This window comes from Chroicocephalus ridibundus, chromosome 10 (genome assembly GCF_963924245.1).
Source record: "Chroicocephalus ridibundus chromosome 10, bChrRid1.1, whole genome shotgun sequence".
NCBI classification, from domain to species: Eukaryota; Metazoa; Chordata; class Aves; order Charadriiformes; family Laridae; genus Chroicocephalus; species Chroicocephalus ridibundus.
In genome coordinates, this window is record NC_086293.1 from 8,369,452 (window position 1) to 8,384,796 (window position 15,345).

Genomic DNA, 15,345 nt, shown 5'->3' on the forward strand with positions numbered 1-15,345 from the left:
TCACCATTTAGCAGCTGCCACCACCATCACTAGCTAAATTCAGCCCAGTCCAATGGCAATTCCTATAGGAGCATGGAGCAAAGAGAACCACCACCTCCCCACAAGCAGCTCCCAGGGAGCAGCAGAGAGAGGCAGCTGCTCCCAGCCCCTGCTGAGCACCAGGCTCTGCCCTCCCAGGGGTCCGGCTGTGCTTACAGACAACCACGCACACCCTCATGTTTGCTTTTACCTGGTAGTCACAATTGGCCATTTCTGCCCACAGCTGAAGGTTGTCATTGAGGATTACCTGGAGGAGTACAATCAAATCAACACCCCAGAGCTGAAGCTTGTGCTTTTCATGGATGCGATACAGCATATCTGCCGAATCAGCCGGATCCTGCGGCAGGCTCCAGGGAATGCTCTTCTCCTGGGTGTTGGGGGCAGCGGGAGACAGTCTCTCACCAGACTGGCATCTCACATGTAAGTAATGCACTCCAATGCACATAATGTGGAGCAGCTCCATTGGGGCTGCCTCCAGAGAATCTCTTTTCCTGACCTTACTGCTGGTTACACATTTTTCTGGTTGCTGACTCTTCAGATTTAACAGTCAAGAGCTAGAGCTCAGTTAACATGCACAGCTACAGTAGAAAAAATTGACTTTTTTTCCTGCTAGTAGCTTGGGTTACTGCTGTGGGCATGCAGCGAATGAGCAAACGCAGCATGGTGCATGGCAGCTCAGTGGCCTGTGCAGCATTCAGCATGGCAGGGGGAGAGATAGGGGCTTCTTCCTGGGAACTGGACAGCTGGAAGACAAAGGCAGGAACTACTAGTGACAAGTGATCAAGTGACAGTGGCAGCCTGGCAGTAGGACTGGTGAGTCTTGGGAACGAAGGGGCCTCCAAGAGGAAACTTGATGAGCCGGGGAACTAGGGTGAGGAAGAAAATTCTTGCAGCTCTGAATACAGTGTGTGATTCTAGAGAAACGCATCCACAGTTCCCAGGTGCACCAGGCTCTGAGGGCAGCATCACAAAAAAATTCCACATTGAGTTGCTCCCTCTGCACTCTGAGGCACTGGGCCCAACAAGCAGTGTGACTGTGTTAGCTCATGGAATTGTACTTCTCCCTGTTTCTAGCTACCTTGGGTATCTCTGCTTTGAGTAAAACGTGCTCTTGGGTTGGTGGCTGAACATGGCACAAGGACAGATGTGTGCTCAGGACTCATTGCAGGAAAACAACTTGCTTGAGTCCTCTCCCCCTGAGTCCACAACACATGCTCAGGATTGACAAAAGAGGAGATTTTAATTCCCTGTAACTCCCCAGGCTTCTCTTTCCTTTAGGGCAGATTATGAGTGTTTCCAGATTGAACTGTCCAAAAATTATGGCATAACTGAATGGCGAGATGACGTGAGGAAGATCATGATGAAGGCAGGCCTTCAAAGTCTACCCAAGACCTTCCTATTCGTAGACACACAGGTACAGGAGTATTAGCATGGTGGACTCCATCTCAAAAGGAGTGAGAAACACATCTCTAAGCTCAATAAATCCCCCTAAGGAGGATTGAGGAGCTTGATACAAACCAGGTACAACTTGTAGTTCTTAAGTAGTCCACCTTCATCATCTTATAAAGAAGCCCCAGGTAAACCAAAGGTGGTACGTTTGTTGCTAGAGGGACTGTAGAGCTCTGTGTGAGTGGGCTGATCGTTCTGTTGCTCAAGGAAGACTCTTTCAGCTCCAGCCAAGGGTTTGGTGGAATCAAAGATTTTAGACCCAGCTGCCTGAAGCTAAGCACTATGCTGGCTGCTGATACTAGAAGTCCTCAGTAACATCGTTCTCTTTCTTTTCAAAGATATCAGGCCGTATGCCTGCTGGTTCCACAGGATAATGTTGGCTTGTTTACTGTAACCTGTAACTTGCTAAGGACTGAGCCAGCTTCTGGAATTCATGGTTATGTTCCCCATAGACTTTTTTACTGCCTTCATTATCATAGGAACCGAGTCCCTTCTGGCAGTGCCCTAAGCAGTGAGATGAGCAGCTGTCAAATGCTGCTTGTTCTTGCATCCTTTTCCCTGCAGTGAGAAGCACGTGTGGGAGAAGAGAGGCATGAGAGGGTGCATTTAGTCAAGTAGATGGATGCTGTGTATTTCTGATTTAGCAAAGGTGGAGAGGTGAGTGTAGCTCTGGAGGGAGATCGTCCCACAGACTGTGACACATCTCTACAATTACTCTGTCTCCCACATCGATGAGCTTTATCCTAATAACAAAGTATTCTGTGCTGGAGGAATGAAGACACAGAGCAACCTGGTGTCTGGGGTCTGGTTGTAGAGTCCCTGCAAAGCAGGGAGCACGGCCCTGAGCTCAATTTGTCTGTAAGGAGACAATAAACGGGCAGAAGGAGGTTTGTTCTCAGACATACACCCCCACCCCTGAAATGGCTGGATACGGCTGTTCAATTGTAAATGCTGGACAAGGGTCAGAGTATGCTTTACTGCAGCCGAGTGATCACAGAAATGGTTTCTCATTACGGAGGCTGAAGGCTATATTTATCCAGAAGTGATCTCCATGGCATGTGGAGACATGACTGTCTTATAACTTTGGAAACTGCCTTTTCTTTTGTTCTGCCCCATCTACTTAGATTAAAAACGAATCCTTCCTTGAGGATATCAACAACCTGCTCAACTCAGGTGACATTCCCAACATTTACAACCCCGATGATCAAGAAGAGATCATGATGGCTATGAAGCCCGTTGTTCGAGATCTAGGGCAGCAGCCCACCAAGGCCAGTTTGATGGCTGCATACACAGGACGGGTTCGCAGCAATATCCACATGGTCCTGTGCATGAGGTACAGTTCAGGGGTAGGACTCCATGCTGTCAATGTTAATTATTCCCTCCTTGTCTTTTGCCTTGCATCACTTTGTCATGGGACATTTGTATCCAAGCCCCTGACTTTGGAGGAGGAGTAAGGTTTGCACACCACCTTCCCATAGGATTGGATACTCTTTTTTTTTTTTTTTTTTTTTTACACTTTGCTGGTTTCAAGAGGAAGTTTGAAATGTTTAAGAATATGATTGTAAGTGATCCAGATTAAATACAAGCTTCCTCCTCCATACATCATTGAGGTGTTCATTACAAAAATATCTTACTTGAATTTGGGGTTCAGTTGCACCGTGTTTACTCAGGATTCTAGTGCATAGCCTGTGAGCAGCTTGCAGGAGGGCTGCCAGAAGGTACAGGGCATTCTCTGCAAGTACACGCACTCACCTGCATGAAACAAACTTCAGATCACATTTATTTGTTACCCCTTAAGTGTTCTCCCTAGGCAGGGACCCAGAAAACATCACCTTTCTACCATCTTAATACTTCCAGAATATACCCAGAGCTTCTAAGGAGTGAGCTGTGACGTGCACCTTAGGACATGGGGCTCACTGCTGGAACTTTCATTCCCCTATCCTTCTTCCTTAGGTCTATTCCCTTCCTTCTTACTCTGTAAGAGTTCAGGATGGTTCTAGGGAAATAAGAAAGCTATTTTATCCTCATATCTGTAGAGCTAGTTGTAACATCTCTTTTCTGCATATCTTCCCCTCAGCCCTATTGGAGAAGTCTTCCGCGCACGCTTGAGACAGTTCCCCTCTCTTGTGAACTGCTGTACCATCGACTGGTTTAATAAGTGGCCTGCTGAAGCGCTGCAGTGCGTTGCTGCCTCCTTCTTGCATGAGATCCCACATCTTGGTGCCAGTACTGAAGATGTCAATGTGATGGTAGGTGCCACACTCAACACAGCTCCTGGATGCTCAGTGTGCCATGTCTTGAGGTGCACATAGACAATGGATACAGGACACACCTGCAGAAAGGTCCTACCCGTAGCAGAAATGTTTCATGTCACAGTCATTCAAATATAGAACTAGTTGGCTTTTGTATGCCTTGAAATGGCCATGTCCATTTGTCACCCTTCCTCTGTATGCATATATAAGCTCTGCTGTGACAGTATACTTAGGCTCTTTATAAGTCCCTTGTGCTCTCTGTGGGCATCACATGGACTTACCTACCACTTGTTCAGCACTGAATAAAAATGTTTCTTTCCTTTCTCCTTGTAGATTCAAGTGTGTGTAAAAATTCATCAGAGTGTGGCAAAGAAGTGCCAAGTATACCTGGCAGAGCTGGCCAGACACAATTACGTCACTCCCAAGAGCTATCTCGAGTTCCTCAGCATCTTCAGTTCCCTGATTGGAAAGAAGAAACAGGAACTGATGACAGCCAAGAAAAGGATGAAAAGCGGCCTGGACAAGGTCTGTCCCTCACACCCAGGAGAGCTTTGGGGCCCCCTTACCTGCTCTGAGCAGTTTACTTATAGCTGCAGAGATGCAGGGAGATGCGCCATACATCTCCTGTGTAACAGGAGAAAACTCAGGCTAAAGCAAATCAGAACAATGCCTTCTGCCAGGTCTGAGTCTGTAACAGCTCTAAAAAGAGCGATGGTCTCCAGTCTTTGGGGACCGCGGACCTCTCTGTAGCTCATCATCTCTTGGAATGTTCCTTATTAACCTTTTCACCGAAAGCCTTACAACAGCAACGTTGTTCTGCTGACTGTTTGCAATGAGTTTATGAAGTAATGCCCATCGTGTGCTGGCTCCATTAGGCATTACTGTTTAGGAGCACACCACAGTGCCAGATTGTTGCTTCAGCAGGGACCAGGGCAGGACCTGCTGTGTACAGCCTGACACTGGGCAGGGAGCATCCACCAGGGCAGCACCCGTGGCTGCTGCCTCACTCTGCTCTGCTCCCACAGCTCCTGCAAACAGCAGAGGATGTAGCAAGGATGCAGGAGGAGCTGGAGTCCGCCCGCCCTCTCCTGGCACAGGCAGCCAAGGACACACTGGCAACCATGGAGCAACTGCAGGTACCGTTGCTGAACAGCCCTGCACTTTCCAAGTCTGGCTGCTCAGACTGGACATGGGGCTTGGGGATGCCTTGCAGGGATTGTATGAAGTCCTGTTTGATTTGACAGTAAGAAGGCCTCAGATTAGCACAGCAGGTATTTAGGCAGAGCAGCACTGACAGCGAGAATGGCTGTTTGTTGGGGTCCCTGCTCTGGTGTTCGTGGGGGCCAGTCACGATCTACCAGCCAGTTGCCAGCAGAAGCAATGCCCCTGTCTGAAACCACAATCCAGGGGTCAGTCAGCCAAAGTACCAGCTCCCTTTCCTCACTAGTTTAGACCCTCGCAAGCACAGACTAGCAACGCCACTAACATAATCCTCAGGCAGCCCAGACTGTTGTTGCTGAAAGGGATCATTCCCCCACATCTCAGCCCAGGGAGATGATCCAGCTGCAGCCTGTCCTGCTAGCCCAGACCTCAAGGATCATCACACACAGTCACTCATGCCACTGTAGAAGAGGGAACTGTCCTGTGTTGGCTGTCACTGCCGTTCCTGCCTGCCTTTCTCCTACTTGGGAGGGCCAGGCTGAAACAGAGGGAACAGAGACACTAACATCATACAGCTCAGCTTGCAAAGGGGAAAGAGTTTGCAATCTCCCATGTTCCCACACAGCAGATAAAGATTTGGCTATATTCCATGTTCCCTTTACACCTCCTGGTGGTGTTTTAACCCTGGGGGTAGGCAGAAGTGACAGTTTTAGAAACAAAACCCTCAGCATAGTTTCTTATTCTATCCCCTTACACATTTGCATGCCTGTGCATCCTCTCCCTGTACCAATAGGAAAAATGGGTAGAGCAGCTAATTCCTGCAGGACTAATACCATTCCAGGCACAGCCAGAGCTGAAGCTTGTGGATGATCTCTAGAGGCTGACAAAAACCTCCTGCTGGTATGATGCAGGAAGGGGATCCCCTTCAGCAGTTAGGCCCCAGCATGTCTCTGCTGGAAGACAACACATGTGATCCCTACCTAGCAGTGCTGAGCCAACCCAAAGGGGTGCTCTGGCTCCAGCATGCTTCTGAGGCTGTCTCTGGTGGTGCAGGTGGACACAGCTGTGGCTGAAGAGACAAGAAGTGCTGTGCAGGCTGAGGAGATGAAGGCCAAAGTGAAAGCCCAGACAGCCCAAGCCATTGCAGATGATGCTCAGAAGGACTTGGCTGAAGCCCTCCCAGCCCTGGATGCTGCTCTTGCCAGCCTGAGGAACCTCAACAAAAATGATGTTACAGAGGTAACTGGGTTGAGGGGAAGAGGGGCAGAGCTGAGTCTGGTCCTGGACAGCCTCTCACTTTGCAGCAATTCCCCTTCTATAGGCTTGCAGCATCCCTAGCCTTTTCCAGCATCTCCATCCATCCCCTGGATAGGATAGTCAGAGAAAGGAGGGTGATTCGGAGCCTGGCATGTGTCACAGCCCATAGCTGAGAAAGCAAATTCAGCAAATACAAGATTTCACCGCACAGAGCGTAACAGCTGTGGAGGGGAAGAACAGGCTTATTTCTCTGCAATTGTTTTTATTCCCCACCAAACATGCAAAACTCCTTTCCCCAGGTGGAGAAAGACACAGACACTGTCAGTCCACTTGCCCCCAGCACCCATCCTCTGGTAGAGCTGGCATGAAAAGTCTCCTGTCTATACAAGGCTTCCAATGCCAACTCACAAGATGCATCAATTTCTTACATATCATCTAACCCACTCCCCAGCTTCAGCAAAATCTTCATTTAATGAATAAGGTCCCTGTTTCTTTTAAGCACAGCTGGTGGGCCATGACCCAAGTATCCTGTCACTGGAGCCAGGACAACCAGAGTTCTCTCCCAGTCCAGGATTAATGACCTAGCCCAGCCAAAAGAGGATGCCACTTTTATGACAGGGAGAGAGCATCCCTTTGACCTATTCCTTTGCATGGGGCAGCTCCATCAGTGGTCCCTTGGAGGAAGCTAACACCTGCTTCTCCAGCTCCTCCACCACTTCTCTCAGCCGTTCCTCATTGCAGTAAAAATACACATAAAGGTTGCGCTCTGTCTGCAGGATAGGGCTCTCCAGAGATGTACGCTTGACCTTGAGGTCACTCAGGAGGTCTGACAGCATTTTATGGAGGTTGTCCTGCATGGTGTTAAGTTGCTCCATCAGCTCGATGATCTCCTGAGGGGCAGAGCCCAAACACATATGAATGTGCAGAAAGAGGGGGATTTTTCTTCCACCCATGGAACAGCTCAGCCCATCAGACACAAACCACCCACCTGCCTCTGGCCTCCAAACACATCCAGTCCAAGCAACAGAGGTGGCTTATTGGGCCCTCTTGGCTAAGGCACCCCAATCTCTATACTTCACAGGTGAAGCACAGCGAGAATCACCTCTGTCCCTCAGCCCACCACTGCCTGACTGGATAGCTTCTGGGACAATGCAAGGATCAGGCCAGCCTCCCCTCCCTCTGTGGGCTGAGAGGCAGTAAAGTCTTCTCCCTGCACCCAGGGAGGATGGCACAGAGGGCTCCAACTCACAGCCCTGTGTGCCCCAGCAAGGCCTGGTGGAGCAGGAGTGCTTGCTTACCGGAGAGGAGAGCTGCAGCTGGTTGGAGCTGTTGTACAGCAGCTGGTAGAGCACCGCTATGGAGGACTCCAGGGCAGGGAGCTGGGATGTAGGAGCTGCCAACTGTGCTTCCAGCACCCTCTGGTCCTCAACCAGCTGTGCACATTGGGCTGCTAGGGCCTCATAGCTGCGTAAGAGCTGCTTTTTCTGATCTTTCCCCACCAGCATGTCCCAGAGCCTGCAAGAGGGGACAGCCAGCCAAAGGTGTGAGCAGTGCACCAGCACTGAGGAAGAACAGGGCTGGGGGGACATTGTGCCCTGTGGGACTGGGGTGCAAGCAGCTGTGGGGCAACAATGAGAAGACAGCCACGCCTGGTGAGCTGGAGTTCATGTCCTGGGGGTGTGGGAAGAGCACCATAGTCTCTGGTCCAGTCCAGGCTGGCTCAAGAGCCAGTCAGGACTCCTTGCTGGCAGACACCAGCAGTAGCTACTACAGACCTGTGCAGGGAGGACTGAGAAGCCCCTGTCAGTGCAGGACACCCAACCAGAGAAAGCTCTTGCTCTAAGCAGCTCGTACTTCCTTCTGGCCCAGCTCTCCTTCTGAAGCTGAAGACTTGCTGCTACACCCTCCACCTTCATATCTTAGGAAAACCTCTGTTCTCCATACACATTCCTTCTCCAAGCCCATGCTTTGCTGCATCAGCCCTAGCCAGCCAGGAAGTAGATGCTTCTGGGAATTGCTCACCACTGTAGAGCCAGGGTGGCTCTGTGCTAGCAGAAGAGCACTTCTAGGCTGCCTGGTAGCTTGGGTCTGCAGCATGCCTCTCCCATTCTCATGCTGCCTCCTCCACATCTAGTTTGTTTCTCATGCACACACATAAGGCCCTTACCGTACAGCAGAGAGGTCTTTGGGGTTTATCCATGTGCATGGACAATCCTTCTGGGAGGAGCTGGCATCTTTGAAGTAGCTCTGCTGCTCCTGCAGCCTGGTCTGGGTTTCCCTCATGGCAGTTTCCATCTCTCTCATCCAAGCAGTGTTCTGGTCCAGCTCCTTTCTCTCTCGTTTCAGACAGAGCTCCAGCAGATCCAGGCGACTCTGCTGGTTTGCCAGCCATGCAGCTGCCTCCTTCTGCCTCCCAGCGATGTACTGCAGATGGGCATCTTCCAGGCTGAACTGCCTCTGCAGAATGGGCAGGCAAGAGAGACTGGCCTCTGCCTTCAGCAGGGGTGGCAGCTGGTGGGTCAGGGTATGCGTGATGTCGCAACGCAGGGCATGAAGCCGCTTCTGAAGCGTGGCAGCCTGACACCGGAGCTCCGCCTCAACTACATGCTGTGCAGGGGAAACACAAGACAGGCTAGTGTCAGGGCACACCGCTAGAGCTGCCTGGCTCTGCCACCCCCTCCTGACATGCCAACTGTGCTCCAGCATTCAACAGGAAGGACTGTGGGCAGCACAGGCAAACCCCGACACAAAGGATGACGGAGGGAAAGGGAGCACTGTCCCTACCTGGTTCTCCTCAAGAGCTTCCAGAGTCCTCTGGGCCCACTCCAGCGCAGCACGGTTGCCTTCCACTTTTGCTGACATGACTATAACCTCCCTCTGGGCACAGATACGTGCCTTCTCCATTTGGCTCACCTCCTTGCAGTAGCTATCTTGGTCCCGCAGTATCTCATCTCCATCAGTCCCAAGGCTTTTCGGCATCGTTGTTTGTTTGGCGTCCATTCTCTCTGTGGCTTCCTGGCTGCCATCTCTTTCCTCCTCATCCCCCATGCTCAACACCTCTCTCCCATTTCTCCCTTCTGCTAGCAGCTCTGCCCTTGAGCCTTGGACCAGTATTCCCTGACGTGCTGATGCCACCCCGTGTGGTGTCTTTGCACACACTTGATAAGGAGCTCCTCTTCCTTCCAGTATTTCCCAGTCTGAGTCCATCTGTGTTCCAGCCTCCAACCTTTCCTTCAGGCTGCTCTCTCCCTGTGCACTTTCTCCCTGAGCACCTGGAGCCTGGATGGTCCCTGGTAGGACCTGCTGGATGAACCTCTCAAATGCATCAGTGGCCTGTTGTTCTAGCTCCATGTAAGGGCCAAGATCCATCTCGCACAGCAGTGCTGGTGGCTGGCCTTTCCCCATGTCCCCACACCACTCTGCCAGCTGCTTTGCAGCCTTGCTGATCTGGCTCAGGACAGCGCTGGTTTGGAAGATCTCCGCTTCCAGGTCCCTCTCAGCCTTCCTCAAGTCCCGCTTCACTGCTTTCTCCTCCTCCTCCAAATACCTCAGCTCCTGCTGCAGGTTGGCTGTCAGAGCCTGCAGCTTGCTGTACCGCCAGAGCTGACAGTCACGATAGTCCTGAAGCTCCTGCTGCAGGGCCTCCAGAGAGGGACCCTCATCATCTGGTATCGTGTGTGGGAGCTGTGGGACCTGGCAGCAAGTCTGCAATGCCTGCTCGAGGGCATCCCCTTCCAGGATGGGCTTGCCTGAAGCCAGCAGGGCATCGTAGGCCTCCACCTCAGCTGGGGTCAGCACGTTCTCATCACTCACCGTGCTGCAGAACCACTCAAGGAACTGCTTTGTCTGAGGGCAGTCAAAGAGCCAGTCAAAGTCCCTCGCACAGAGGGTGTCTGCATGGGGATAGATCAGCCTCAGCGTTGCCACAAACTCTGCCCCTCTGCTGACTGTGTTCAGTGGGAAGGCCTGGGATTGGCTCTGGCTGAACATGGCAAGGATGGTCAGCACTAAAAGGGAAAAAGCAGGAGTCATCCTTAAGGGTCCTGACACCCACAACCATCTCAAGGGTGCCACAGTAGCACTCCTAGCTACCTGCTTGAGGAGAGACTCAAGCAGTCCCTCCACAAGTGCTACAGTCCAGCTCATGGGCTGCAGCATTGCTATGGTGGGGTACAAGACAAATGAGAGCCCACAGAGCAAGGGGGAAAGCCTGCCTGTGTCCCATTTCTGTATGACCTCCTCCCCAGGGCCAGACAGATCTAGCTCCTATGCCAAAACATTTCCAGTCTACAAGATACACCTGTCAGAGCATCAGGCTTTTTCAGCCTACCAGTAGTTTGCTCCGTGCCCTTTCTGATAACCAGCTTTGCCTTCAGATACCTCTGCCCTTCTTGCCTGTCCATTGTATCCTCTAAATGTCCCACCTCTGGTCCCAATCTCCCCAGGGGCAGCTGAGGGATGAGCATCCCCTCTCACTGAGAACCAAGCCAACCCACTGTCTCCATTTGGGTTTTGAAGGTACGAGCAATGCAGCGGCCTCCCCTCGGTGTGAAGATGGTGATCGAAGCTGTCTGCATTATGAAAGGAGTCAAGCCCAAAAGGGTGCCAGGAGAAAAGCTAGGCACCAAGGTGGATGACTACTGGGAGCCAGGCAGGGGCCTTCTCCAGGACCCAGGGAAGTTCCTGGACAGCCTGTTTAAGTACGATAAGGTAAGTGATAGCAGAGGGAGGCTGTGATCAGGTATTGCCTCACAGGGATCCTTCTCACAGCAATGAAGCTTAAAGCTCTTTATGGGCAACACCTTTCAGCAGCACAGAGGATGAGGGCATATTTGGCTTGGAAGTCCTCATGTCATAGAATCATAGAATCATAGAATCATAGGGTTGGAAGGGACCTCTGGAGATCATCTAGTCCAACCCCCCTGCCAGAGCAGGGTCACCTAGAGCAGGTTACACAGGAACACGTCCAGGTGGGTTTTGAATGTCTCCAGAGATGGAGACTCCACCACCTCTCTGGGCAGCCTGTTCCAGTGCTCTGCCACCCTCAGGGTAAAGAAGTTCCTCCTCATGTTTAGGTGGAACTTCCTATGTTCCAGTTTGTGCCCATTGCCTCTTGTCCTGTCCCCGGGCACCACTGAAAAGAGCCTCGCCCCATCGTCCTGACACCCACCCTTTAAGTATTTATAAGCGTTGATAAGGTCACCCCTCAGACGTCTTTTTTCCAGATGTCAGCTGGCAGCACTTCATTGCCTTGGGCAATGGGACCCAGGCACACAGGTCTTCCCCTTCTGTCCCTCTGCTCTTTGCGTGTGGAGGAGCTAGATGGAAGTGGTATGCGAACGGATTTACCCAATACCACAGCCATACCTCCCAGGCCTCAACATGCAGCAATTTGATTCCTCTTGCTCCAGTGCGATGCCTTAACCACCCTGCCAGGTCCTGGTGAGGGAAGCCCTTGGAGACCCTCCTCAGTCAGATCTCTAGCACCCTCATCACCGATCCCCTCTCTCTCACACCATTCCTTGCAGGACAATATTGCGGACTCTGTGATCAAGGCCATCCAGCCCTACGTTGACAGTGAGGAGTTTCAGCCAGCTGCCATCGCCAAGGTCTCCAAAGCTTGCACCTCCATCTGCCAGTGGGTGCGTGCCATGCACAAGTACCACTTTGTGGCCAAGGTCGTGGAGCCCAAGCGGGTAAGAGGCAGTGTGACCCAGTTGCTCTAGGTGTTAGGGAACACAGTACTAGCAGCCCCCTTCTGCAGGAGATGCCAAGAGTCACCATGTTCTGCAGGTCAGGATGTAATAATGTTCAGACCAAGCCTTAGCGGAGCAAAAGCCCCAAAACCTGGTAACGTAATAACACAGAAGAAATCAGCCTAGAATGTGCTGGGACAGAAGTGATACCTTGTTCTTAGTGCTGGGTTCCTGGCTCAGCAGAAACTGTACTTAGAGAAGCATTCCAACATCTCACTAGTGTCTCAGCCTTAATCCTCTCTAAGCCTAGCGATTTCTTTATTATTGTTTTGGGGCAAGCAGAGGAACCTTTCTTTGTTTTCACCACTGGGCCACATCCTGAGCTTGTTTAAGCTGGCACAGGCTCTTGGCTTTTTGGAGCTATGCAGAAATGTCCTCTTACCTTTATTCCTGGGCTTGCACAATGACCTGCCCCTAGACTCAGGCAGGTCAACGTTTGTCATACCGGGAATATCAGTATCACCTAGTGCTTTTATGGAAAACCAACTCTTGCTCCAAGGTCTTTTGCTGTTTGGGGAAGAACCTGGCCACATGCCCAACATACCCACCATTTCCTTGTGCATGTCCCCAGCGAGCCTGGCGGGAGGCAGAAGAGGACCTGCGTGCCACTCAGCAGGTCCTTGAGGAAGCTAAGGAACGCCTAAGGGAGGTTGAAAGTGGCATTGCCATGCTGCAAGACAAGTACAAGATGTGCATAGCCAAGAAGGAAGAGTTGGAGATGAAGTGTGAGCAGTGTCAGCAGAGACTGGGCCGTGCTGATATGGTAAGTTGCATTCTGCCTGCTTACATGAGACAACCTGATTTCAAGTCAAGGAGTACAGTGATGAAGACCTCTTTGTGCCTGCAACTTATGAAAATTCTAGGTTGAAGCTGCCTGGCCAGATCTCAGCAGCACTATAGGACTAGGGAAGCTAAGCTAGCCAGGCACTGATGTGAAAAGCTGTTGTCTTCTTGTGCACAGCTTCTTCAGCCAGCAATGAGTCTCCAGGACAGCTGAGAGCAGCCCAGTAATCCCAGAATTATGTGCTCAAAGCTGGGGACAGAATTCAGGATATGGCAGAGGTCACCCTGCAGCCTCTGGTCACCATCGGCTGCAGCGTTACCCAGAGAGCAGCAGGTTGAGGACACAAGGCTAGACTACACAGTACCTCTCATGTGTGCAACTTATCCCACAGCTCATAAACAGCTTGGCTGATGAGAAGGTGCGCTGGCAGGACACTGTGGAGAACCTGGATTACAAGATCAGCAACATCACTGGGGACGTGCTGGTTGCATCTGGCTTTGTGGCCTACCTGGGCCCTTTTACGGTAAGCGAGCAATGCTTCCCACAGGGCTCAGTTAGTTCCTCTGCTCTCCTGGCCCCATGCTGTCACTGGCCAGATCCACTGGGAGAAAGGATCCCTCCTGGATCTCTCCATTTGTGCCAGAGGCTGCACAGGGTCTCATTTGAACGGAAGCAGGAGGGTTTATATGCTCACAGCAGGCTAGCTGCAACCAAAAGAAAGGCTGTGATAGTGCTTCTCATGGCAGGGTCACTACCGCGTAGCGCTGTGCAACGAGTGGCTGAGGCAGCTGTCAGAAAACAACATTCCTCACACCAAGGAGCCAAACCTCATCAGCACCCTTGGAGACCCTGTGGAAATCCGCTCCTGGCAGGCAAGTTGCAGAAAAACCCAACACTTCAGGCTGAAGGTGCCTCAGGCAAAGGCTAAAACACCGAGCTCACCACTCACTAACATCACCTGTACCAAAGGACAGACCCCAAACCAAACAGCTCAGTAATGACCGAGCACCTCCACACTGCAGAGCTGGAATTGCTGCCAGGGCTCCTTGCACAATGAGCAGGAGAGGACGCGGCAGCATCCAGGGCAGCAGTAGCAGCTCTCAGGGCATCAGGCTTAACCCATAAGACTTCCCCTTTGCAAGCCACAGGCTTACGGCAAAGCCCCGGCTGTAAGCCTAACTCAGCCAGCAGAGCTCTGTCCCATGGCTCAGCCGCCTCAGGCAGAGCTGCGGCTCTGGACTCAGCTGCTGTTAGAGACACCCTCCCCACCATACCCTCCCCACCACAGTGGGACCACACAGGGGACAGGGCAGCAAGGGTTTCTCTCCTCTCAGCTGTTCCCAACAGCTTTTTTTTTTTTTTTTTTACCCCGTTAGGTTGCTGGCTTACCCAACGACACCCTGTCTGTGGAGAATGGGGTAATAACACAGTTCTCCCAGCGCTGGACTCACTACATAGATCCCCAAGGGCAAGCAAACAAGTGGATCAAGAATCTGGTAAGAGCTGTGGGGAGGAAAGCCAGGTCTGCCAGGAGAGGGGAAGCAGCTCTCTGTAAGGATTTGCCCAGAGCAGCCCCAGGCTTTGGGCTCCAGAGCTGCAAGACCCTCCACAGTCCCAGCCCAGGATCCCCAGCACCGGACAAGCTCCACATCCATCTCCCATACAACAACACTAGCATCTCCCATAACAGCCTTTGGGGTCCCTAGGACAGGGAGGGATCGGGGTAGCCTTACCTGGCTAGTGAGCACAGTCCCTGCTGACAGGGTACAAGAGACACAGACCACCACCTCTGCTCTCCTGGAAGAAAGCCACACACTGCCCTTTTGAAGGGTCAGGCAGGAGGCTCTGGCAGCTGCTCCTGTTTTGCTCCCTGAAGGCTTTTCCCACCCACCTGCTCTTACTTTGCAGGCAAACAAGCTCTGAGTTACCAGTGTGGAGCTCTGTAGGGACACGGGTTTGGAAGGAGGTTGTCCCTATTCCCTCCCTTCCTGCTGCCTTGGGCTGGCTGTAGTGTCTGGTGACACGGGCCAAGCTTGCCAAAATAGCCAAAAACTAGCTGAGCAAGGAAAGATATTATTTCTGCTGCTCTGGGGAGCTGAATCAGCCTAGTGAGATGTGTACCATGCACCAGAGCTGGACATGAAGGTGGGCAGGACACCACAGAGACCCTGCCCTTCCCTGCTGCCTTTCAGGAGAAGGTGAACGGCCTGGAGGTGGCCAAAATGAGTGACCGGGACTTCCTCAGCAGTCTGGAAAATGCCATTACCTTTGGGAAACCCTTCCTGCTGGAGAATGTCAGCGAAGAGCTGGATCCGGCCCTGGAACCTGTCCTGCTGAAACAGGTTCTGTACCTCACCTTGGCAAGGAGGGCAGTGGGCACCTGGCCGGGCTGGAAGCGGGTATCAGACTGGGGTGCAGTGGGACTTGGTGGGTTTGCAGGTCTCTCTGGGCAGGCAGCACTCAAATGGATGTTACCTCTGCTCCGTGTGTGCAGCCTTCTGCACACCCCAGTCTCCTGCCAGCAGGCATTTTGTCTTGGCGTGGCAGACAGGACCATGGTATGCAGCTGCTGCATTCAGGTCCAGGCCTTCAGGTCTGCCAGGGAGCTTTGAGCTCCTCCGTCAGAGATTCTTCAGACTCTCTCCTC

At 52.0% G+C, this 15,345-nt stretch overlaps 1 protein-coding gene across 1 annotated transcript in view; it reads left to right on the plus strand.

The window, feature by feature from the left end:
- The window catches only part of DNAH1 (dynein axonemal heavy chain 1), an 83,460-nt gene that overhangs the window by 57,586 nt on the left and 10,529 nt on the right, over window positions 1-15,345 (plus strand). Inside the window, exons 52-65 of the mRNA XM_063348172.1 lie at window positions 263-459; window positions 1,318-1,453; window positions 2,613-2,821; window positions 3,566-3,737; window positions 4,074-4,265; window positions 4,766-4,876; window positions 5,955-6,140; window positions 10,677-10,868; window positions 11,687-11,854; window positions 12,486-12,677; window positions 13,090-13,221; window positions 13,445-13,570; window positions 14,075-14,194; window positions 14,891-15,040. Of these exons, the coding sequence (XP_063204242.1) occupies window positions 263-459; window positions 1,318-1,453; window positions 2,613-2,821; window positions 3,566-3,737; window positions 4,074-4,265; window positions 4,766-4,876; window positions 5,955-6,140; window positions 10,677-10,868; window positions 11,687-11,854; window positions 12,486-12,677; window positions 13,090-13,221; window positions 13,445-13,570; window positions 14,075-14,194; window positions 14,891-15,040 (2,283 nt within the window). The remainder of the gene's footprint in view (window positions 1-262; window positions 460-1,317; window positions 1,454-2,612; window positions 2,822-3,565; window positions 3,738-4,073; window positions 4,266-4,765; window positions 4,877-5,954; window positions 6,141-10,676; window positions 10,869-11,686; window positions 11,855-12,485; window positions 12,678-13,089; window positions 13,222-13,444; window positions 13,571-14,074; window positions 14,195-14,890; window positions 15,041-15,345) is intronic.